The 23,760-nt window shown below is 53.3% G+C and overlaps 1 protein-coding gene across 6 annotated transcripts; it reads right to left on the bottom strand.

The window, feature by feature from the left end:
• Positions 1 to 482: 482 nt before the first annotated feature.
• Positions 483 to 14,461, bottom strand: NOTUM (notum, palmitoleoyl-protein carboxylesterase). 6 transcript variants are annotated; one of them, XM_066236874.1, is made up of 12 exons: positions 14,180 to 14,461; positions 13,016 to 13,374; positions 11,837 to 11,889; positions 11,652 to 11,747; positions 11,090 to 11,150; positions 10,925 to 10,983; positions 10,436 to 10,538; positions 9,599 to 9,790; positions 9,372 to 9,472; positions 8,622 to 8,769; positions 7,659 to 7,706; positions 6,728 to 7,428 (listed from the first exon to the last, which is right to left on the bottom strand). In XM_066236874.1, exons 2-12 carry the CDS (start codon positions 13,345 to 13,347, stop codon positions 7,122 to 7,124), a joined length of 1,500 nt encoding a protein of 499 aa, XP_066092971.1. In that variant the 5' UTR covers positions 13,348 to 13,374; positions 14,180 to 14,461; the 3' UTR covers positions 6,728 to 7,121. The 6 variants fall into 6 exon arrangements, with proteins under 6 accessions (XP_066092968.1, XP_066092969.1, XP_066092971.1 ...); XM_066236873.1 differs by having other exon boundaries at positions 14,065 to 14,461; XM_066236871.1 differs by lacking the exons at positions 6,728 to 7,428; positions 14,180 to 14,461 and adding an exon at positions 483 to 819 and having other exon boundaries at positions 13,016 to 13,747.
• Between the last annotated feature and the right edge of the window lie 9,299 nt (positions 14,462 to 23,760).

Raw genomic sequence — 23,760 nt, forward strand, 5'->3', positions numbered from 1 at the left:
TTTCTGCTCCAGAATCCCACATGACATTTTTTTTGTGTGACAGAGAGAGACAGAGAAAGAGACAGATAAGGACAGACAGGCAGGAAGGGAGAGAGATGACATCAATTCTTTGTGTTGCAGCTCCTTAGTTGTTCATTGATTGCTTTCTCATATGTGCCTTGACGAGCAGGCTACAGTAGAGTGAGCAACCCTTGCTCAAGCCAGTGACCCTTGGGCTCAAGCCAATGACCATAGGGTCATGCCCATGATCCCACGCTCAAGCCAGTGACCCCCGCACTCAAGCTGGTGAGCCTGCGCTCAAGCCAGATGAGCCTGCGCTCAAGCCAGTAATCCCAGAGTTTTGAATCTGGGTCCTCTGCATCCCAGTCTGACGCTCTATCCACTGTGCCACCACTTGGTCAGGTCCACATGACACTTTTATTATTATTGTTATTATATATTAAGTGAAAGGTGGGGAAGTAAAGAGACAGACTCCGGCATGCCCCCCACCCACCGCCACCAAGATCCACCTGGCAAGCCCCTTATTGGGTGATGCTCTGACCATCTGAGGTCAGTGCTCCGTTGCTCGGCAACTGAGCTATTTTAGTGCCTGAGGCGAGTCACAGAGCCATCCTCTGTGCCCAGGGCCAACTTGCTCAAACCAATTGAGCCATGGCTATGGGCAGAGGCAAATTAAGGTCGGTTGAGGCCCCAGGTGTAGAAGAAAATATTGGGCCCCTTACATTATAAAAAAGTGTAAAGTTGGAGTTTTGCGGGGCTCTTCAGAAGTCGGGGCTCAGGGCACGTGCCTGGCGCATCCGCCATTAAATCAGCCTCTGGCTGTGGGAGAAGAGAGAGAGACAGAGAGAGGGAGAAGGGGAAGGGGAGGAGTGGAGAAGCAGATGGTCGCTTCTTCTGTGTGCCCTGATTGGAAAACGAACTCGGGACTTCTACACACCCAGCAACGCTCTACCACTGAACCAATTGGCCAGGGCCCCACATGACATTTAGTGGGCTGGACTCTGCAGACTCTTCTGGTCTGTGACTGCTTCTCAACCATTTCTTATTTTGGGTGACCTTGACAGTGCTGAGTGCAGGGCAAGGATTATGCAGACTGTCCCTCTGTTCGGATTTGTATGACATTTCTCTCATTTTTAGTCTGGCCTTGTGGTTTTGGGGGAGGAAGACCACCAAGGCAAAGTGCCCATCTCAAGGGTTGTGCTCTCAACATGACTCATCACTGCTGATGTGACTGGTCACCTGACTGAAGTGTGTTTGCCAGGTGTTCCCTCTGTGGAGTTTCTATTTCTCCTCCTTTGCATCCTGTCCTTGGTGGGAGGACGTCACTATGCTGACCCACACTGGGGAGGGGGTGGTGATTCCTCTTTTGGAGGGGAGAAAATCTATATACGTTATTTGTAATTCTGCTAAAGAGATTGCTCTTTTCTCCCCTATTTGCATATTTAATTATTTTTTATATCAGTAAAGACTCAGGCCTATTTATTTTATAATTTGGTTTACAACCTAAAACTACATTTTAAAAAATGTATTGATTTTAGCCTTACCGGTGGTGGCGCAGTGGGTTGAGCATTGGACCAGGACACTGAGGGCCCTGGTTCAAAACCCCAAGGTCACTGGCTAGAGAGTGTTGGCTTATGAGCATGGGGCCGCCAGCTTGAACACAGTATCATTGACATGATTCTAAGGTCGCTGGTTTGAGCTCAAGGTCACTGGCTTGAGCAAGGGGTCACTGCCTCTGCTAGAGCCCCTGATTAAGGTATGTATGATGCAACTGTAAATTGATGTTTCTCATCTCTCTTTTTCCCCGCCCTCTCCCTTCCTCTCTCTCTCTCTCTCTCTCTCTCACACACACACACACACACTTACTCGTGCGTGTGCACACACACATAATTAAAAGACAGGAAGGGAGAGAGAGCAAGAGAGAGGAGAGAAACATCGATTTGTTGTTCCACTTATTTATACATTCATTGGTTGACTCCTGTATGTGCCCTGACAGGGGATTGAACTCACAACCTTGATTATCAGGACAATGCTCTAACCAACTGAGCTACCCAGCCAAGGCCCAAAACTACATTTTTTCGTTCTGTTATTGAAAGTTTTCCAGCCTTGGCCATTGTGAGCCCTTTCAGGGTCCCTGTGACCTCTTGCACACCCTCACAATGTAGTGAAGTTATCGGACAGGGGACCTGGACCTTTGGGTCTGCCTAGGGCTAGCCAGTATCGTGTGGATTCTTGACTTCATGTTGGAAAAATTTCACAACATGAATCTAGGTGATTTTGAGAGTAAGTTTAATAAAGCTGGAGGCAGTGAAACAAGGAAGGGCCTGGAATAGAAGAAGCAACAGGCAAGCCTAGGCAAAGCTGCTTTGGCTCACTGGGAAGTCAGAGAAAAGGGGGTCTTGGAGACAGGTTCAGGGGATTAGCCCCAGACGAGCTGCCACTACTCATTGATTCTCTGGTTTTAAGTCTCCCACCTCTTTCCAGCTTCCCCCATGGTGGACATGCCCACCAGAGGGTGCATTTGCAACAATTCATGAACCTACTGGGACTGGTCGTCATCACCCAGAGTCCATAGTGTACATTACAGTTCATTCTGTTGTACATTCTTATGGGTTTGGACAAACATGTAATGACATGCATTCACCATGAGTCTCATACAGAGTAGTTTCACTGCCCTAAAACTCTTCTGCACTCTGTCTGTTCATACCTCCTCTTCCTACCTCTGACAACCCCTGATCTTTTTGTTTTATTTTTAAATATTTAAATATCTAAATATTTATTTATTTATTTATAGCAAGAGAGATAGACAGGGACAGACAGACAGGAAGGGATAGAGTTGAGAAGCATCACCTCATAGTTACGGCACCTTAGTTGTTCATTGATTGCTTTCTCATACATGCCTTGACTGGGGTCTCCAGCAGAACCAGTGACCCCTTACTCAAACCAGTGCCTTTGGGCTCAAGCCAGCAACCATGTTCAAGTTGGTGACCCTATGCTCAAGCTGGCGACCTTGAGGTTTCAAGCCTAGGTCCTCAGCATCCCAGGCCAATGCTCTATCTACTGCACCACCACCTAGTCAGACTTTAAAATTTTTCACTTATTGATTTAGTGAGAGAGAAAGGAAGAGAGGGACAGGAACATTGATCTGTTCCTGAATGTGCCCTGACTGGGGATCAAACCAGCAACCTCTGTGCTCTGGGTCGATGCTCTCACCAATCGAGCTATCCGGCCAGGGTTACAACCTCTGATCTTCACTGTCTACGTAGTGTTTGTTGCCTTTTCCAGAAGATACAGAGTTGGAATCACAAAGTGTGGAGCCTTCTCAGACTGGTTTCTCCCACTTAATGAAATGCCTTTAAGGTTCCTCCATGTCTTTTCATGGTCTAACAGCCCATTTCCTCCTAGTGCTAAACAGTAGTCCACTGTCTGAATGGACCACAGCTTGTTTATTTGGTCATCCAAGGTAGGATACCTTGGTAGCTCCTGTCATGGGCACTTTTGCTCTTACAGGAATCATGTGTTAGGGAAGGTGTCAGGCAGCTATATTTCCAGAAAAGTGGAGAAGGCAGCACAGAGGGCTCCCTGTGTCACACTGATGTCTCATCAAGCACTGCAGATTTGGTCGCACCCAGTGTCCTCATGCATCCTGGGCTCATTTTGTCTCTGGTCCCACAGTGGAGCACCGCACGGACTGACCTTCTGGACTGGCTCTTCCTTCTTTTAAGGTTCTCTGGGGCCCCTGGCCAGTTGGCTCAGTGATAGAGCTTTGGCCCGCCATGTGGATATCCCAGGTTCAATTCCCGGCCAGGGCCTGACCTGTGGTGGCGCAGTGGATAAAGCGTCGACCTGGAAATCCTGAGGTCGCCGGTTCGAAACCCTGGGCTTGCCTGGTCAAGGTACATATGGGAGTTGATGCTTCCAGCTCCTCCCCCTGTTCTCTCTCTGCCTCTCCTCTCTCTTTCTCTCTGTCTCTCCCTCTCCTCTCTAAAATGAATAAACAAAAAATAAATTAAAAAATTCCCGGCCAGGGCACACTGGAGAAGTGTCTATCTGCTTCTCCACCCCTCCCCACTCTTGCTTCTCTCTCTCTCTCTCTTCTCTGCTGCTGAGCACTGAATGAGACAGAGGCGCTTGGACGCCTCGGATTCTGTTTGGACAAAGGACTGCTGGTCCTCTTTAGCATCTAAGTCTGCCCAGTAGTTCTGAAAAGATATTCAGGATGTGTGAACTGGTGTGTGGCCATGAATGGAGTGCTCTGGAAGGTCTGACAATGGAGGAGGAATCCTCACTCTCCCTGCAATCTTCCTCTCTCATCTGAGCAGCATGCTCCAGATCCCTGTTTTACAGATATGGAGATTGAGGCTCTAAGAGTTTAAACAATTTGGCTAAGATCCCACACACAAGTTGAGCCAGAGTACTAGCTTGCTTGTCCGTGATTCCCAGCTCTGTACTTACTGCCCGTACCTTTTAAGGGGGCAGCCAGGGGTCCCAGCTTGGGATAAGAGCTGCGTTTTTCGGAGGGGCAGGCTTGCCACCATCCCAAGTCAGACCAGCAGTAGAATATGGACGCTGGGTAGGCAGAGACCTCTCCAGGCACTGGCCCCCTTTAGGAAGCTCAGCCCAGGTTCCCTGGAAGTGTCAATACCTGTGGCTTTGTCTGGTGTTTGGGAGTGACTGCACACACGTTTGCTGAATAACGCTGCTGAGGTTTAGAGATGCTTCTCCGTCGGGGACGGGCACGGGGTGGTGGGACTAGAGAGAACATTAGTGTGGAATGCTAAAAAAAAAAAAAAATGGCTTCGGTTGCAATGGGGTGTAGGCCCCAGATGGGTGGAGCACTGCTCCCTAGTGGGCTTGCCAGGTGGATTCCGGTTGGGGCACATGGGGAAGTCTCTCTCCACCTCCCATCCTCTGACTACAAAAAAAGAAAAGCTCCATGAGGACAAAGAGTTTATTCATTTGGTGAAATCCATTGGGCCTAACCCACAAGTGTCAGCCACACCCAAGACGCACAAACACACAAAGCTGCCCCCACATTCTATGAGCCCACATCCAAGGGAGTAGGACTGCTGCCCTCCTAGGGATCGTGCTGGTGTCACCACTGACACCTCTGCACAGAGCACCGGTCTCTGAGCAGCACCTCCCAAGTTCTTTCCAAGTTGAGAGGTTAGAGCCTCCCAAGATGGCTCTCACCTTGTTGTGGCAGGCCCCTCTTTCAGAGGAGTCTCCCTAGGTAGGTGCCAGTGGGAACCCTCTGGGGTCTTCCCAGCCCATCTCCTGCTGGGCTCCTCCATTGTGTGGGAGCCCTCTCTGTGGCTCTCCTAGGTCTGAGGAGGGCTGCTCCCCTAAGCCAGCAGCTACCCCTGGGAACTCCTTCTTACTCTCTTTCTCAAAAATTATTAATTGGTTGATTTTAGAGAGAGAGGAAAAGGTAGAGAGAGAAAGAGAGGAAAGCATTCATTTTGTTGTTCCACTTAGTTGAGCACTCATCGGTTGCTTCCTGTATGTGTCCTGACCGAGTGTTGAACCTGAAACCTTGGTGTTTTGGGACAATGCTCTAACCAACTGAACTAACCAGCCAAGGCCACCCCTTCTTTCTTCTCTATCCTCTGGCCACCCCACCCCACCCATTGGCTGAATGTGAGCAAAAGCAGGGCCTCCTCAGAAAGGGTCTGGAGTGGGATTTTTGGCTGCTGCACTGAGGTTGGTGCATGATGAACTAGTGTAAGCCTGGTGGAAGGGTGGGGGCGGTAGCTGGGATTGCCCCAGGATGGAAGTGGAAGCAGGGAGGCCTGGGCAATACCATGAGGCAGCAGCAGAACCACCAGGCGTGGCCTCAGCCCACCATGGCCCAGCTACTCTGGCTGTCTGTGCTGGTGGACCTGGTGTTGTTCCTATTTGTGTACCTGTGGCTGTGATGGATTGCCTGATATCTGCATTAAGAAGTTGGCTTCTGGACTGGAGTTTGAAAATAACCACAACCTCTTGAACGTAGGAGGCTTCTGTCCCAGCACAGACAGGATTGTGCAACAGAAGAATTTTGAACTCTAAGGCAACTCCTTTTCTTTTCTTTTCTTTTTGTTTTTTGGTGACAGAGACAGAGAGAGACAGAGAAAGGGACAGATAGGAACAGACAGACAGGAAGGGAGGGAGATGAGAAGCATCAATTCTTTGTTGCGGCACCTTAGTTGTTTTCATTGATTGCTTTCTCGTATGTGCCTTGACTGTGGGGGCTACAGCAGACCAAGTGACTTCTTGCACAAGCCAGTGACCTTGGGTTCAAGCTGGTGAGCCTGTGCTCAAACCAGATGAGCCTGTACTAAAGCTGGGGACCTCAGGGTTTTGAACCTGGGTCCTCCGCATCTCAGTCCGATGCTTTATCCACTGTGCCACTGCCTGGTCAGGCTCTCTTTCATTTTATATGTTTGTTACTCATTTGGGGGTTCTGTTAAATGGGTAATGAGCTCACTTATTCATAGCTAAGTTCTTAAAACTATACTTTTTGGTATTTTAAAACTTTTCAAATATCTGATGGCTTAACAGGGACTGAATTAAAATATTTATACAGAAAAAAAAAGAAAGGGTCTAGAGTGGGACATGAGGTAGGGTATGGACCCCACCCCCTATTTCATTTCTAAACCAGGGTTGGGAGGAGGCTGGAGGTGAGGGAGGGGAGTGCAAAGTGGGTCAACTGCCCTTTCAAATAAGCACATCTGCAGGGCGAAACTCTTGTCTTTTTCTCATTATTTAAAAAATATGTTACAAAACAATATTAGCCATATATTTCTTGCTTATTTTCCTTTTCTAAAAAAAGTAATAAAAAAGTCACTTCAAAAAATACTGTGAGAGGGCAAGAGAAGCTGGGGCTATCTGGGGGTTCTGGGCTGGGGCTGAGGAATCCAGTTCTCTGGCTCCCTCCATGGGCTGGAGGCTGGGGAGGTGGGCAGGTTGGAGGGGTCCTCAGGCCACCGTGTCCAGCTGGGCCTCCTGTAGGCATTGGAAGAGGGGCAGTGAAGGCTGCTGGGGATGGGTTGGGTGTTCAGACTCAGTGTGGGTGATGGCTGGGCCCTAACTTCCCAGGAGGAACAGGAGGGCCATAGGGTGGCCCTCAGGTGGGACCCCTAGCTCTCACTGCTCAGCATCCCCAGCAGTTTGCTGGGCTCCAGGCCCTGCTGCTGAGCCATGGTCTGCACGTCAAAGCCCATGTGCATGAGGAACTGGGCCACATTCATCTCCTGCCCTGTGAACTGGTCCCGGATGGTGGGACAAGAGGGGTTGCAATGGGGCCAGGAGCAGCTGTCCACCAGGTGGATGGGGCAGCCCTTCAGAGGGGCTCTGCTGGCCTTGTGGCTTTCATGGAGGCTTCTGTCCCAGCAGTGAAGTGCCCGCGGCAGTGACGTCCCCTTCACCTGGACATCTGTCCATTGGCTACAGACAGAAACCCAGGTGAGGGTCACTCATGGTGTGGCCAAAGCAAGTGACAGCGTGCTACCACTGAATTCTTGCCACACAGCTCGTTGTCTAAGTGGCTTTGACAGCCCTAGAAGGAAGCCCCTTACACAGGGCCAGGGAAGGCAGGTTGGCAGGCAGTGGGGGGCTTTGTGTGTTCAGAGCAAGAGACAAGGACATGAGCTCGTCCACAGCAAGGGGACACTGACCTTCGGAGGATGATTTCGTGGGAGAGGCAGGCGGGAGCAAAGCTGGCCCTGTGTGGAGGAGACAGACAGCTGGTGAGCAGTCAGGTCCCGCCTTAGCCCCTTTCCCACCCTGATGCCCACAGATTACTCCTCTGGGAGCCTGTCCCTGCCTGGCTCCCACCTCCTTTCTTTTGCTGTGCCTGGAAAGCTGCTCCTCAACCCCGGCCTTGTCCTTTTCTACTTGTATGATCCCTGCTAACCCTTCTCCCTTGCTGCCTCCAGATCCTGCTTGGCGTCTACCTCTACCAGGAAGGACCAGCCAGGCACTAGTGGGAGGCTACCCAGGACAGGTGAATCTTGTGCCATTTTAAAAAATAGGTTTTATCTTTTAAAGAAGTTTTATATTCACAGTAAAATTGAGGGGATTCCCCATGTACCCCCTCATCCCTTCTTTATCAACACTCCACCAGGTGATGCAGTTATTACAACTGATGAAGCTACAGTGACATGTCCTCATCACCCAGACTCCACAGTCTGCATTAGTGTTCACCCTGGGTGCTCTATATCCTATGGGTTTAAACAATGTGTACTGATGTGTATCCACATCCTCTGGACTCTGACTGTTCATCCCTCCTGCCCCCAACCCTGACAATCCCTGATCTTCACTGTCTCTATGGTCTTGTCTTTTCCAAAAGGTCACAGAGCTGGAGTTATACAGTGTGAAGCCTTTTCAGACTGGCTTCTTTCACCAAGTGACATGCATCTAAGGTTCCTCCATGTCTTTCTATGGCTCAACAGTTTATTTCCTTTTAGTGCTGTGTAATATGCCAGGGTCTGTGTACACCACAGATTGTTCCTTGCCTCCTGCAGGTGGCCCAGCCACCTTCATGACCTCTATTTTTTTTATGGTTTTTTTTTTTTTTTGTGATCTCTATTTTTAAGCCAACTGCTTTGTTTCCTCATTGAAAGGGGCCCAGCACTCACGACACATCCTTGAGCGTGTGCCGCAGCTCCTGGCCCACATTCTGGATGTACAGCCACTGGCTCTCCTGGACCGGCTGTCCCGTAAGATGCACGTTGTCCACAGTCAGCTGGGCCTCATCAAACAGCCACTGTACCACAAACACTGGGCCTGGGGGGCACAGCTCAGCTGGGCTTCACTTCAGTACTATGCTCCCCATCCCCAGGCTCAGGGTCCCCCAGGTTCGGGCCAGCTGGCCTCTCCCCTCAGTGCTGGCCACCAGCCCTCCACAGCATCTGCTTAGCACCCACCCTATCTTGAAGAAGTACTTTGTTAAGCCCACCCCACCACTACCACTTTGGCCTGGCTCCTAGGGACTCTCTTTGAATGAAATTTGGTGCTGATGTTTCTTTGCATGGGATCTCACTACTCCCCAGCATGTGGGGATAAGTGAAGGATGACCGAGGTCCTGCCCAGGAGCATCACTAGGAGTTAATTCCACAGCACATTCCTCACCATGGGAACAGACAAGGTGACTTCCCCAACCCCCTCATCCACCTCTTACTCCCATCCTGGTCAGCTCCAGGGTCAGGTGGACTTAGTGCTAAGACCAGGAGAGTCCCAGGCAAAGCACATGGGTTTGTCATCCTGCTCCGGGTCAGGTCAGTGATCTGGACCCAACCTCTGGGGGCTGGACTCCCAGTTGGATTTCAGGAGGTGCAGGAGGTTCCCTGCCCCTGTGTGCCCTGTGAGACCCAAGTGTGTGCACTTACAGCGCAGAGTTGGGTAGACCTTGTAGCCAAAGAAGCAGTTCCACTCTTCGCCCTCCTTGAACTGGTGTCGACAGCGCTCTGGGACAACCCCATTCCAGTACCTGGGCCACACCTGCAGGTTAGGCTGTCCTGGGCCCCACCCCAGGCTACTCCACCCACAGACAGATGCCACCCACCCTGGACCCTCTGCCTGGGAGCCTGGAAGCTTGGCCTCCTTCTCCTAGCACCTGATGCCATGGCGGATGGCCTCGGTGGGCGCACAGGTGATGGTGTCGATGCAGTCTGTGGGATGGTACTGCTTATTGTCGAGGAACCAGCCCGAGTCGACCAGGCCCCGCACCTGGATGGCCGAGTAGCCCAGATCCTGTAGCTGCTCAGCCACACGGTCCACATTCAGCAGCACCCCTGTGCCTCCCGCACTGCAGGGAAGGTAGGACGTGAAGCCCGGAGGATGAAGGGATACTCAGTTTCCAGAGCCCACCTGACTCCAAGCTCTTCATGCCCCAAGGAGGGGCACAGATCTTGATGCCTCCTGAACCGCCAATGGGTTCCTTGTTCATGTGCAAGACCTGTGGGTCTTTCAGGGTCGTAGAGGCAGAGGAGGGGCTGGCAGAGCTCCAGGTACTGACCCAGGACTAAGTGGCAGATCACCCACTTCCTCCAGCCTTCCTTCTCTTCCTCTTTCACCCTCTGCCTCAGTTTCCTTATCAGAAAATAAAAATGCACTGTGTGACCTCAGCCCTTCATCGATTCTACCGATATCCCAACGGTGGGACATGCCTGCTGGAATACAGTGACCGAGTGTGAAACTTGCATACTGGGACCCCCAGCCTCAGAGAAGATACATTGGCCTACAGCTAACTGCTAAGCAACTACCTAGGTCACTGTGGTTCAAGGCTACCCTCACATCCACAACCCTGGAATCTAGAAATGTCCTCTAGACAATTTCCAACTACTCTGGATGCCTACCTAGGCCTGGCAAGACTGGAGTCCCCTTGGTCCGCTTAGGTTTGGCCCACCTGTCCCTCCCTCTATATACCCTCCCAGGCCCCTTCCCAGATCACCTGCTCCCTGCCAGCAGCAGCACCTTGGCCCCACTCAGCCCTTTGCCCAGGAGCTCTCGTACCACCTCCTGGATGATGAGGGCACCCATGAAGGCATATTCATCTGCTCAGAGGAAGGGGAATGGCTTCAAGTGGGGGCCTGGACAGAGAGCCAGGCCTCCTATTGCCAGGTTGGAAGGAGGAGGGGTTCTAGCTGGGGGCTTGAGGGGCTGCTGAGGGCTGGGGCCAGGGACTGGATAAATTAGAGGAAGGTGGGTCAGGTGCAAATGGCCATGCTGGAGGCCCTCCCCAAATAACAGTCAGGAGTGAGGACCTCCACGAGGTCCAGGTCAGCCATGGAAAACAGGCACCTGGGACACACTGGGTGTCAGAAGTTAGAGGGAGTTATAAGGCTAGCGTTAAAGATTAGCGTTTCCCCAGGACCTGATCCTCCCTGCCCTGTCTGGGGGACGGAGGGTAGAGAAACAGAGAGGAGGGCAGGAGACTCACTGTTGTCAGACTTGGAAGAAATCCCACTCCAGACGTCACTGGAGCAGTAGGGGATGAAGCTGCAACACAGGGACAGTGAGCCTGCCCTGTTCTTCCACTGCCCAAAGCCTCAGGGAGTACCCCTCCCCAGGAAGGACCCCCAAGGACCCACTTGTTCCCTCTTACACCATGTTGGCGTTCCACCAGTGGGGGTTTTCCTCTGGCTGGGAGGACAGGATTCCTGTACCTGTGACAGGAGAGGACAGAGGCAGTGAGTCCTTCTGGTGGAAGTGCAGTGTGCAAGGGTGGGGACTATAGGGAGGCCTAGGACATGGGGGGATCCTACTTGGCCCCCACAGGTGGGTGGTCGTGCTGGCTGGAGCCAAGATGGCTGGGGAAGTGCAGAATGGACAGAGTCATCATGGTCAGGATGCCCAGCTAGCATGTGACACTTGAATGTGGTGTCCTTGACCTCCCCCACCCTCCACCTGCTGCGTTGATCTAGGAATGACCCATGTTCCTGAGCAGCAAGTAAGCCCTGGGAAATTACTTGTGGAATAAGAAGTCAAGGTTGAGAGTAAGTGCACCCTAACCTAAGGAAGGTCAGAGACAGAGGCAGGGGAGATGGATGGAGTGGGGCCTTTCTGGGGTTCTAGGGAGAGAAGCCAGGACCTCAAATTGTGAGCTCCAAGAGGCCCCATTCCCCCCATTATGTTGGGCCTCCAGGTCGGGTCTGCGCCCTGCTGACCTGTGCGGGTGTGCGGCCAGTCGTTGGAGCTCATGAGGCGCCTCATGGTGTTGTACCGGGAGTCGCAGTTCTCACGGTTGAAGCAGTACCAGCCGCCTGTGGGCACAGCCACCACGCCACCACTGAGGGCCCGAGTGTCCAGGAGGACCCCCGCCAACCCTGCCGCCTTGGCCCTTGGGACGTACCTTCCAGAAAGAGTAGCCACCGCCGACTGCCCTTGGATTCCTTCAGGTAGTAGCTGCAAGGGAGGGCAGGCGGAGCGGGCGGTCAGCTGGGATACAAGGCCCAGCTCCGGGGAGGAAAGGACCATTCCACCTGTCGCCAGGAGCGCGCTGGCCGCACGGGGGCGCCAGCGGCCGGACCCTCACAGAGCGCGCCCGCAGCCAGCGGCGGCTAGTACCGGAAGGTGGCGCTCGCGAGATTGGAAAGGGCCGCGAGGGACTGTGTGGTCCGTGGAAAATCCCCATGGCCCACCCCGCGCGGGACCGGCTGTAACCTTGGCGCCGGCGGCCGGGCGGTGCGCGCGCGGGGGGGGGGGTGTCTTTGCCGGGGTTCGGAGTACTCCTGGGACTTCAGTGGCACTTGGAGAGTGCAAAGTGCCCTTGCTAAAGTAGTGTGCGTGGGTTGGGAGCACTGGGACCGGCCTTCGGGCGTGAAGGGGTGCGGGAGCCAAGGAGGCGGGGTCGCAGCCTTCCTACCAAGGCCCGACCTAAAGTCCCGTTCCTCGGCTGCCCGACTCGCTGAGCGTGTGGGCTCCCCGACCCCCTCCCTAGCCCTTAGCCTCACACCCTTCCTCTATTTCGAGGATGGAGAGGGGTGAATGCCACTCTTCAGGTTCTGTCCCACCTGTGTCCCCTCCCTGGCCCTCGGCTGACTGGGATCCCTGGCAGTCCAGGCAGCAGCAGGGAGCCGACCTGAATCTAGCTGGGGTGGGGGTGGGGGTACAGCAGGGCTCTCCCCGCCCCGCTGTGTCGTCTCCTCCTGTTGGAGCCAGGGACACTCGAGGACTGCCATCTCCCGGCCCAGGGACCGAAGGACGCCAGCAGAGGGTCTGGGCACCAGTGGCCGAGGGGTCAATGCCGGGGCTGGCCACCGACCAGTGCTTCAAGCGCTGTCCCAACCCCCTTGCGGCGAATCATGGAGCTGTGCCCTACCAAGGCCAGCACCTCCCAGCGCCCGACGGGAGCCTTCTCCCCTGGAGGCGAGAACTGCCACGGCTAGTAGGGAGGGTCCAGCGCAGAGACTCCTTGCATCGGAGTGGGGACAAGGAGGGCATGCCGCACCGCTGCCGACGGGGCGGCCCGGGGCCCGGCGGGGCCATCAGCAGGGCGGCCGATGGGTTGGGGCTGGAAGTGTGGCCTTACCCAGCTGGGCTGCCGTCGTTGCACGCCACAGATGTGTTTTGCAGGAAGTGCAGACGCAGGTCCTCGTTGAGCTGCTGCACGGAGCAGGGGTACAGGGACTGCGCCAGGCTCTTGACCTGCGCCATGAAGCTGTCCATGTTGCCCTCCACGGCCGTGAAGTCCAGCGGGAAGCTCTCCACCGGTTGTCCCGCCGCGGCTGCGGCCTCGGCCCGCTGCGGGGACGGTTGTGGGGGCGGCTGCTGGCCGCGGCGACGCCAGGTCTTCCTGCCCTCGCCGCCCCCGACCCAGTGCAGCAAGCCCAGCAGCAGCAGCACGCGCACCCCTCGGCCCATGGCCGCACCGCTCCAGCCCGCGGCCACCTGCAGAGAGCAGGCGGCCGTGAGGCGGCGGCGACGGTGAGGGCGCCGGGCCGGGGACGTCGGGGCTGCGGGGCGCCCGCCGCGCCTGGTGGCTCGCCCGGATCCCACCGATGAGGCGCGGGAGGTCGGCGTCGAGGCTCTCAGGGCCGGGTGCCGTGGCCTGGGCAGCTCGGGCTCAGCGCGCAGCTGGCCGAGCGCAGCGCAGGGTCTGGGTGCGCTGGCTCCGGCCCGCGCCAATGAGCGGCGGGGGCCGAGCCTGGGCGTTGTTTGCGGGGGCCGCAGCCGCCCGGGTGCCCGCGCGTTAGATGTACCGCCGCCGCCGCCGCCCGGGCTTGGCGGAGGGGGAGGGGGCCGCGCTCGCTCTTTTCTTGGCGGAGGCATTGCCTTTTCTTCCCAAACCGCAAGCCTGATGGAGGGGCCTGGACTACCCCGCCGCGGCCGCCGGAGGCGCTCCCGGCCCGGCTCCGTGGGGGGCAGCGCGGCCCGCGGCCCCCGGCGGCTCTATTCGCCCCGGCCAGACCGGCGCCGCTGCCCCCGCCACCGGGGCGGCTGAAAGGGGCGGCGTGGTGGTGGTGGTGGGCTGATGGTGGAGGCGGGGAAGGAGCGGGGCTTTTCCCAGCCAAAGATACTCTACCCGTCGTTCGGCGCCCCGGGCTCGACGGGCTGGGGGCGCAGGGTGGGCACACTCACCTGAGCCTCCGAGGTCCCCTTCACTCCCGCTGTCCAGGCCCAGAGTGCAGCTGGAGGGCGCCCCGGACCCCGTTTCACACCCCCATTCCGAGCGGGCCCGGAAATCCCAGCTCACCGCTGCCCCGCTGCTCTGGCTTCTCGGCGTCGCTCGTCCTGCACCACCAGCCCGCTGGTGCGCCCGACTCGGCTGCCTCCCTCTCTAGCTGGCGCGGAGCCGCCCTGGACTTTTATCCAGCGGGGCCCCCGGGATCAAAGCGACGGCAGACACAGGGCTCCGCGTCTAGGGGCCGTCAGCAGCTCGCCCGGGGCCTCCTGGAGGAGCGGACAGGTGTGGCCCGAGGCGTGGGCGCCCTAGGCGACATGCGGGAGGAACCGGTCTCCACTACACGGCACCTCAGATGATTCGCCCTGTCCCGCGCCTGGGTGGACAGATTCTGGGCAGCCCTCAGAGTCAATGGGGCCAGAGGGGGCGCTGCCATCTGCCGAGGTCGATGGGCCTCGGGTGGGGTCCTGGATCCTCTCCGCGAGTGCGGCCTGGCTGCAGCGCGCCAACCAAAGACACCCCCCCCCCCCCCCCCCCCCCCCCCCCCCCCCCCGGCCACACACACCACACGCCAAATCTCTCCCTGTGCCTGCGGCCCCTGGGATGGGGGCGAGGATCCAAGAACTGCCGGCTTGGTCTCAACTCAGTGACCTCCACTAACCATTGAATCTGCCCATCACCTACCTTCCTTGTCAAAAATCAAAACGGAGGGGTGGGGGAGGCAAGAGTTTACTTAGGTTTCTACCCAGGTGTGTGGGGAGACAAAAGAAAGAAAGGCATTTATTCAACCTCTCTCACACACACACACACACACACACACACAAAGTGCCAGCGACAGCTTTGACAGACCTTTGCCCATGTCCCTTCCCATGGGCAGCCTGGTAGATGTCACTACATCTGTTTTTTTTAGTTTTTTTTTATTTTTATCTATTCATTTTAATTAGAGAGAGAGGGGGAGATAGAGAGGGAGAGATAGAGAGAGAACAGGAAGCATCAACTCCCATATGTGCCTTGACCAGGCAAGCCCAGGGTTTTGAACCGGCGACCTCAGCATTCCAGGTCGATGCTTTATCCACTGCGCCACCACAGGTCAGGCTACATCTGTTTTTTAAAGTCAGGAAACAAGTCTTACCTTTTCAAATGGGTTCTAGACCTATGGCAGGCCTTCCTGAGCCTTCCAGGGCAGGCTGTGTCCCCTGGAAGGCACCAGTAACTCCTCTGGGGCAGGAGATTAGAGACAGCCAGGAGTTCTGGCAGCAGCTGGGTCTGACCCCTGCCTTTGTAGTCTGCCGGGGTTGCAGGGACCCTTTGGCTCTGAGCACTGAGTGATGAGCTGAGATTAGATAGTTACAATACTCACCCTGCACACACCCAACAGGCAGCACAGGTACGGATCTCGGAAGATGCCCTGGGAGACCAATCAGGGTCCTTGAGAGCTGTCCTGTGAGCATTGGAGGGGTGTGAGGTGCTGTGATGTAAATCTCAAAGCCTAAAATCAGGTTGAAGGACCCTGGAGGTCAGCCTCGGTTGGGGGCACTCAATGCAGGGGAGGCAAGTCCTCCCCACAGCATATGTGGGGCAGCTGTGTGCCCATTTTCCTGATGAGGGGAACTGAGACTCAGAGAAGCTAATAGAAGTGCTGAGAGACCAAGCTCTGTTCATTCAGAAACCCATACTTGTGTCCCCCTTTTTGTTGGGTCAGTTTAAAGGCAATGCCTAGGACTGACCCCAGAGGCAGTAACTTCAAACACAGACCCCATCTGGAGGCAGTCTTCTCACCCTTGCTGACCTTGCCATGGGGAAGAACCTGTCTGAGAACCCTCTAGCTCTAGGAGCCTGTGATTCCAGGTCCTGGCAGGAAAATGCTACTCCCAGCTGGATGACTTGACTGCAGAGGTCTGTGCTTGACACTGACCTGGCTCTGAGCCATTTACTGGCTGGGAGGTCCTGCGCAAGGCCCTTGACCTCTTTCTGTGCCTCCATTTCCTCTTCTTTAAAGTGGGGCAATGACTGTCCCCCCATCAGAGGGCTGTTGTGGGATTATGGGAGCCCATGCGTGAAAGTACTTTGCACAGAGCACGGCGGGATGGCCACTATCATTGCCAGTGAAATTCCAGGACCAGGTAAGAGCATGCACAGTATATTCCCTGGCATTTGCTCTAATGCAGTTTAGCCTGCACATTGGACCCAAGTGAGTTCCTGTTTGGGTTTACTCAAGACTATTAGCAGAAATGAAGATTGCCTCAAACCCAGCCTCCCCAGAAGTTCCCTGACCTTCTATGTCCTGCCTTCCCCACTCTTTTTTGGCAGACCCTAGGCCACCCTGGCTGCTCACATGATGTCCTCCTCTAGACTCAGACAGACTGGCTCTGTCCTGCACTTCTACCCCTGGGGGCCAGCTTTACTCTGTACCTTGGATCCCCCCACTGAGAGATTTCAAATCTGAAGTCTGGTGAGGTCTCTCAGGACAGCAGTTCCTTCGAGCGGGGCCTGAACCCAGCCCAGTGTCCACTGTGGCCCTGACAAGTGGGAGGAGGGGGACCCTTTGTTGAACTGCAATTCAGTTACCACCCCTCACCAGCAGGGTAGCTGTAATAATGATAAAAAACAAACAAACCAAAAGAAAAGACACAGAAAATAACAAGTGTTGGTAAAGATGTGGAGATATTGGGACCCCTGCACTGCTGGTGGGGATGTGAGATAGTACAGCCACTGTGAACACAGTCTGGTAAGTCCTCAAACAGTTAAAGAGAATTATCACATGATCTAGCAGTCCCTCCAAAGTATATTCTCAAAAGAATTAAAAACAGGAGTTCAAACAAAACTTTATACATGAATGTGCATAGCATCACCATTCACAATCACCAAAAGGTGGAAAAACCCAGATATCCAACAACTAAATGTGGTCCATTCAGACAGTGGAATAGTACTCAGCCATAAAAAGGGATGAAGCTCTGACATAGGCTACAATATGGATGACCTTGAAAAATATTAAGCTAAGTGAAATATGCCAGACACAAAAGACCACATATTGTATGATTCCAATAGACATGAACTATTCACAATAAACAAATCTACAGAGACAGGTAGTAGATTGCTAGTTGCCAGAGGCATGAGGGAGGAATATGAGGTGACTGATAATGGGTAAAGGGTTTCTTTGTGGGGTGCTGAACATGTTCTAAAATTGATTGTGGTGGTGGTTGCACATTGTGAATATACTAAATGGCATTAAATTGTACACTTTATATTGGGTGTTTTTATAGTATGTAAATTTAACCCTAAAATAATCCCAAAGCACCAGTGGGTCCAAACAGCATTGGTCAACAGACTGGACACAGGGCTCCAGGTGACTGGGGGGTGGAGCCAGGTGAATGGAATGCCAGGGTTGGGATAGGGCGGGTTGAGCTCTGGAAACCATCCTAGGATGCAAGATGTAGTCTGTGTTCCCATTGGCTCATTAGACAGATGTCTGTGGGGTGCACACAGAGAATGTACTAGTGCCCAATCTCTGCATCCAGAACCTGGCTCTGCCCCACTTGGCCCAAAGCTGGGCCTCTAGGCCTGTTTCCTCATCTGTACCTGCCTCACAGGGTCGTGAGAACACAAAATAAGGCAAGATGTGTAGGTGCAGTGAGCAGATGATAAATAATGTTGTTACTTTTAGGTGGATGCTGGCCTAAGGTAGACTGAGGTCTCAGGCACAGAGTTTTGTGGAATGTCTGGAGGTCAGATGCTAAGGCTTAAAGATATGGAGCTGGAACTATGTCCCAAGTTGCCTTGCTGTAGTGTTCCAATGGATCATGGACACCATGATGCTGGTCATGGGACTTGGCCTTCTCTGTCCGACTTCCCTCTCACACCCTTTACTGTCACATCAGAGTGGATTCTGCATTATTCCTGCCTCTCTGCTTCCTGGTTCCCATTCAGGTGGGTGGCAGGTGCTTCTTGCTAAGCCTAAGTCCTGTCAGTGCCCAGCTGCAAGGGAACCTGGGAAAATGAGAGCCCAGGAGGGGGCCTGCCTCTTTAGGAGGGACATCCCAGCTATCAGATGGCAGTTCAGGGGCTGTTCTTCTGGGAAGGAAGCTGTGGGAGGGAGCCAGGGTCCCAGATGAGCAGAGAGTTAACCAACAGGAGTTGTGGTCCTCATGGACGCAAATTCAATTCCTGGGAATAGTAATGTAACATTCCAGGAAACAAGTGCTAGGACTCGAGTTGGGGCAGACCAGGGGCCCAGGCTGGCCAGGGGGCTCTGGGTAAGGGGGAGGAGAGTGTGGTGGAGGCAGTCAGTGCACAGGGGGTTCCACTTGAGACCCTGCTCAGGGTCTAACAGGCCAATTACTTGGCCTTCAGAGTGTCAGGATGTCCAGCAGCTCTAGACCCAAGCCCCTTGACTGCACCATGCCACATGGCTGGCTCCCTCCTGGGGCCCTTGAGGGCCTTGAGCCTGAAGGAAGCTCTGTGCTCCAGCTGCTGCCTGCCATCTGGGGCCCAGCTGTTGCCTGCTGGCCTCAGCTGCCCCACCTCGCACAGCTACCTGGGCAGCTCTGAGCCGCAGGAGCCGCAGCTGCTGGCCTCTGAGGCCCAAGAGAGCAGGGAAACAGGATAGACCACCCCATTCCCCCCATTGGCTTACTCTGAGTGGAGGCCCTGCTCCCTAGCCAGCCAAGAGCTGGGGAGCATCCTTAGCTTTGAGCTGGGGAGGGACCTCAAGGCCAGGCAGAGCAATCACAGAGTTTGAATCCTCATTTAATTTCCCCAAAGCACCCCTCTTCCTCATTAGTAGAAACCCTTCTTGGCCTCATATCTTGGGACCTTGATGAGCAAAGTCCCTCATCTGGAGCTGTTTGGTGCAGGGGCTAGGGTTGGGAGTTAGGACCACTGGGTCAGGTCCAAGCTTTCCATGGACAGCTCCTAGGCCTGACACTGGGAGTTGCCCTCTTCTGGGAACCAGGTGGCTGTTTGCAGGCCGGGCGTGAGCAGCCTTGGGGTCACATGGCAAAAGGGATCTCTCACACACACCCCTTGCCTTGGGACTGAGAACCTGAGAGTCAGAACCCCTCTGCTCTTAGGGGTAAGAACTCCCAGAGCTGTGGTAGAAGCTGAGTCTTAGATGCTCTGGTCACTCTACTGAGACCACCCCCCTGGCCAGTGAATGGAAGACCAGGGTGGAGTTTTCTGGCCCCAGACTCAATCCCTGGGGGTCTTTACCTCATTAGTCATTAGGCAGGACCTGTCCACCTCTCAGCACCTCTGCCTCATCCCACCCTCCCCATGCTGAAGGGCCTTCCTAGGTGCTGGCCTGCAGCTGACTTGAGGTGCCTGAAGTGTCAGGGACCCTCAGGACTGGCCACATTCCAGAGCTGGGAGAAGGAATGGCATGAGGACAGAAAGGCTTTCTTGCATTTGGAGGATATGGGGCCTCTGGGTGTCACAGGAGCATTCCGAACATGCCAGCATACGCTTGCTGTTCACAGTATAGGTGAGGGAGTGTAAGGGAAAGGTCAAGTTGCTCCAGACCCTCGGGTAGGCCAGCATCAGCTCCTCTTCAGCTCTCCCAGCTGCTGGCTTGGCTACGCCCTAATGAGCTCCAAGACTGCTGGTCCCCATCTGTGCAGCCTGCTGGTCCCCAGCACCCACTGCAATAGTGATTTCAGGCCAGCGTGACCAGCCTGCCATGTGACCTTGGGCCCACCCTCCCTCCCTCCCTCCCTCCGACCCTGTGATCCGGGCACGTGGCCTCTGGGGAGGCAGAAACAAACCCTCAGATCTCGCCCCTGGGAACCTGTCAGCGCCAGTGACATCAAAGGGGGCAGCAGGCCCGCGGGGCACGAATGCTTCTCTTAAAGGACCACGCCATGTTTTAATTCAAAGCAGATCCTGGGAACAGCTGTCAAAACTCTCGCTTGGAGAAAGGACGAGGCAGGCAGAGCTGGAAGGTGGCTGTTCCTGCCCTCTCCAGACCCCACTGCATTTGCTTCTCAGAGCTGATAGGAGGTCAGGTGGGGACTGAGCTGAGTGTGGTATGGCAGAGGAACCATTGCCCTCTACCTGGGAGTCATGGTCCATTTCTCAGAGGAGAACACTCAGGGCTGAGCAGGAGCCCCAGTCAAGGACATTGATAGTTCTGCCCACTGTTGGGGAAATCAATAGTGTGATCTATCTTACATATGTGAGTGTGAGTTTGAAATTCTTATCTGCCCAGGTGTCTGTCCTCCCTACAGACCACCAACTGAGACCTGATGTAGGACAGATCCATGCACAGGAGTGGGGTGGGGAGGTATGAGGGTCACTGACCATCATAAATTTACTTGATGGTGTCCTGGCATTGTGACACCAGGACTAGACAGCAGGTTTGTCTTGGGTGGGAGGAAGAGGGCAGATGAAGAAAACAACTGCCTGAGGAGCCTTGTGACATGATGTCAAGAGGGGGACAGAACAGGCTCAGGGCTCAGAACTGGGGGAATGGCTGCCTGTGATGTCCTGCATGGCTCCAGCTCCCTAGGAAGTCAGAATGTGGCTGCTCTGATTTTCAGATGAAGAACAGAGGGCCAGGCAGGCAGGAGGTATTAAAGCTTAGTTTGGTGCAGGTAAGGAAGCCTAGACCTCATGCCCTGACCACACCTTAGGGTACTGGACACTGCAACATCCTACATTACCTCCCATAGGGGATACTGTGTTTAGAGGTAGTGTGTTGTGGGGTAGGGAGTGGAGTTGGAAGTGGTCCTGAGCGGAGTCGTGGGGGCTGCAGTGAAAAGAACAAACAAGGGTACATCCAATGTCACCTGTTGTGTAAGAAGAAAAGAGGAAGAATCTACATCTGTGTCCCTGTAACATCCTGAGCATCTGTTCATCTTTATAAGAACAAAGGCAGGAAGGCCCTGAAAGAAGATGGTTTCCTGGGGTGAGTGGGAATGGGCAAGGAGGGGGTGATCTTTTCCTGCTACATCTCATCTTGTACTGATCACTTTTGAATCAAATAAATATTTTACATAATCACAATATAACATTAAATCAAGAAGAATGAAAAAGATCTAAATTCAGTAATAAGTGAACCTAACTGTTCAGAAATAAATTAACCTATATATCAAAATAACATGACCATACAGAAAAAGAAAATAATTCAAATAACTTTTGAATGCAATACCCTGATTTTCTTCAGTGGGGTATATTCTGAGGACAAAAATAACTACCAAGAGATCCTGACATTTCCTTAGTAGGTCTGTGGTTAGTAGTGGGATTGCTGTAGTAATTCCAAATTCTGAAGCTATTTGGAGGGTATTTGGGAATAGAGCAAATAAATATATTCATGTTACTGAAAACAAGGGTTCTCACTGTGGGGAAAGGGATATTTGGATGAACTGTGTAAATTTGCCATTTTTTAATATAAAAAATGGTGGAATATTGACAATTTCATGCAATTCAACCAAATACAGATATGGAATGAGGGAAGCTTGAAGTGAAAGATATTCTGGGTCAGTGGTCCCCAACCCCTGGGCCACGGACCAGTACCGGTACGTGGGCCATTTGGTACTGGTCCGCAGAGAAAGAATAAATAACTTACATTATTTCCGTTTTATTTATATTTAAGTCTGAACGATGTTTTATTTTTATTTTTATTTTTTTCGATGTTTTATTTTTAAAAAATGACCAGATTCCCTCTGTTACATCCGTCTAAGACTCAGTCTTGACGCTTGTCTCGGTCACGTGATACATTTATCCATCCCACCCTAAAGGCCGGTCAATGAAAATATTTTCTGACATTAAACCGGTCCGTGTCCCAAAAAAGGTTGAGGACCACTGTTCTGGGACATTCAGGATATTGGTTTGTCCCTAGGTGGGCCTGGGAAGCAGAGGCATCCCAGCAGCCTTGAGCATGCTCAGCTCCAGACTTTAGCTTCTAAATCCCACTACCCTCTAAAGGGATGAGGGATGGGATAGGGAACCTCCTCCAGGATGCAGAAGTGAGAAAGTGCTCAGAGTATAAAAGAAACATGCCAGAAGTGTGGATGAAACCCAACAAGCTCAGGGGTGTCCTTGCAAACTCAGAGACTGAGCATAACCATACAGGATTGTCTGAACATAAAAATTCCTAATGAAAAGTGAGTCATGCCTGACTAGGCGGTGGCGCAGTGGATAGAGCGTTGGACTGGGATGCAGAAGGACCGAGGTTCGAGACCTCGAGGTCTCCAGCTTGAGCATGGGCTCATTTGGTTTAAGCAAAAAAGCTCACCAGCTTGGACCCAAGGTTGCTGGCTTGAGCAAGGGGTTGGTTACTCGGTCTGCTGAAGGCCCGCAGTCAAGGCACATATGAGAAAGCAATCAATGAACAACTAAGGTGTCGCAACAAAAAACTGATGATTAATGCTTCTCATCTCTCTCCCTTCCTGTCTATCTGTCCCTGTCTATCCCCCTCCTCTCTCCTCTCTCTCTCTGTCCCTGTAAAAAAAAAAAAAAGTGAGTCATGGCAGGTAGTCACATGCTAGGTCTATAGCTTCCTTGACAAAAGTCAGTGTTTACGTCAAGTGAGCCTGGCTATGGTCTTTGTGCATCTAAGATAACATATCTTTGAAATTGTCTACTGGCTTGTGCATCTAGGGTAGCATACCTTCGAAATGTCAGAGTGATCTCCTTTTCCAGATCCTCAGGGCACACCCAGAGCAGAAGACCACAGAATACGTCATTGTCATCTTGCTGCCCACATACCATCTCTATGTGCTGTAAAGGTTATTAACCATCCTGTACCCACCAGTGTAAAAGTATGTCTCTCTTTATCCAATTCTAGAAATTTCCTCTCTTTGCTTCCTCCTGCCTTCTTAGTCTACTATTGATGGATTTCATGTAGCCTTTCTTGTGTCTCCTTCTTGATTCTGATGTATAAAATAAGCTATAAAACTGCCAGTCTCGCCTGACCAGGTGGTGGCGCAGTGGATAGAGCGTCGGACTGGGATGCGGAAGGACCAGGGTTCGAGACCCCGAGGTCGCCAGCTTGAGCACGGGCTCATCTGGCTTGAGCAAAGAGCTCACCAGCTTGGACCCAAGGTCGCTGGCTCCAGCAGGGGGTTACTCGGTCTGCTGAAGGCCCACAGTCAAGGCACATGTGAGAAAGCAATCAATGAACAACTAAGAAGTCGCAACGCACAATGAGAATGTGATGATTGATGCTTCTCATCTCTCTCCGTTCCTGTCTGTCTGTCCCTGTCTATCTGCCTCTGTAAAAATAAATAAATAAATAAAATAAAATAAAAATAAAAAAAATAAAAAAAACTGCCAGTCTCAGGCCTGACCAGGCGGTGGCACAGTACATAGAGCATCAGACTGGGACACAGACAACCCCAGTTTAAGACCCCAAGGTCACTGCCTTGAGCGTGGGCTCATCTGGTTTGAGCAAAGCTCACCAGCTTGAGCCCAATGTCGCTGGCTTAAGCAAGGGGTCACTTGGTCTGCTGTAGCCCCACGGTCAAGGCACATATAAGAAAGCAATCAATGAACAACTAAGGTGTCACAACGAAGAATTGATGCTTCTCATCTGTCTCCCTTCTTTTCTGTCTGTCCCTATTTGTCCCTCTCTCTCTGTCTCTCTCTCCCTTTGTCACAAAACAAAAAATAACTGCCAGTCTCCAGGGCATTTTCTCCACCCACTGAGACTTTTCTTC

Source organism: Saccopteryx bilineata, chromosome 6 (genome assembly GCF_036850765.1).
Source record: "Saccopteryx bilineata isolate mSacBil1 chromosome 6, mSacBil1_pri_phased_curated, whole genome shotgun sequence".
In the NCBI taxonomy this organism is placed as follows: Eukaryota; Metazoa; Chordata; class Mammalia; order Chiroptera; family Emballonuridae; genus Saccopteryx; species Saccopteryx bilineata.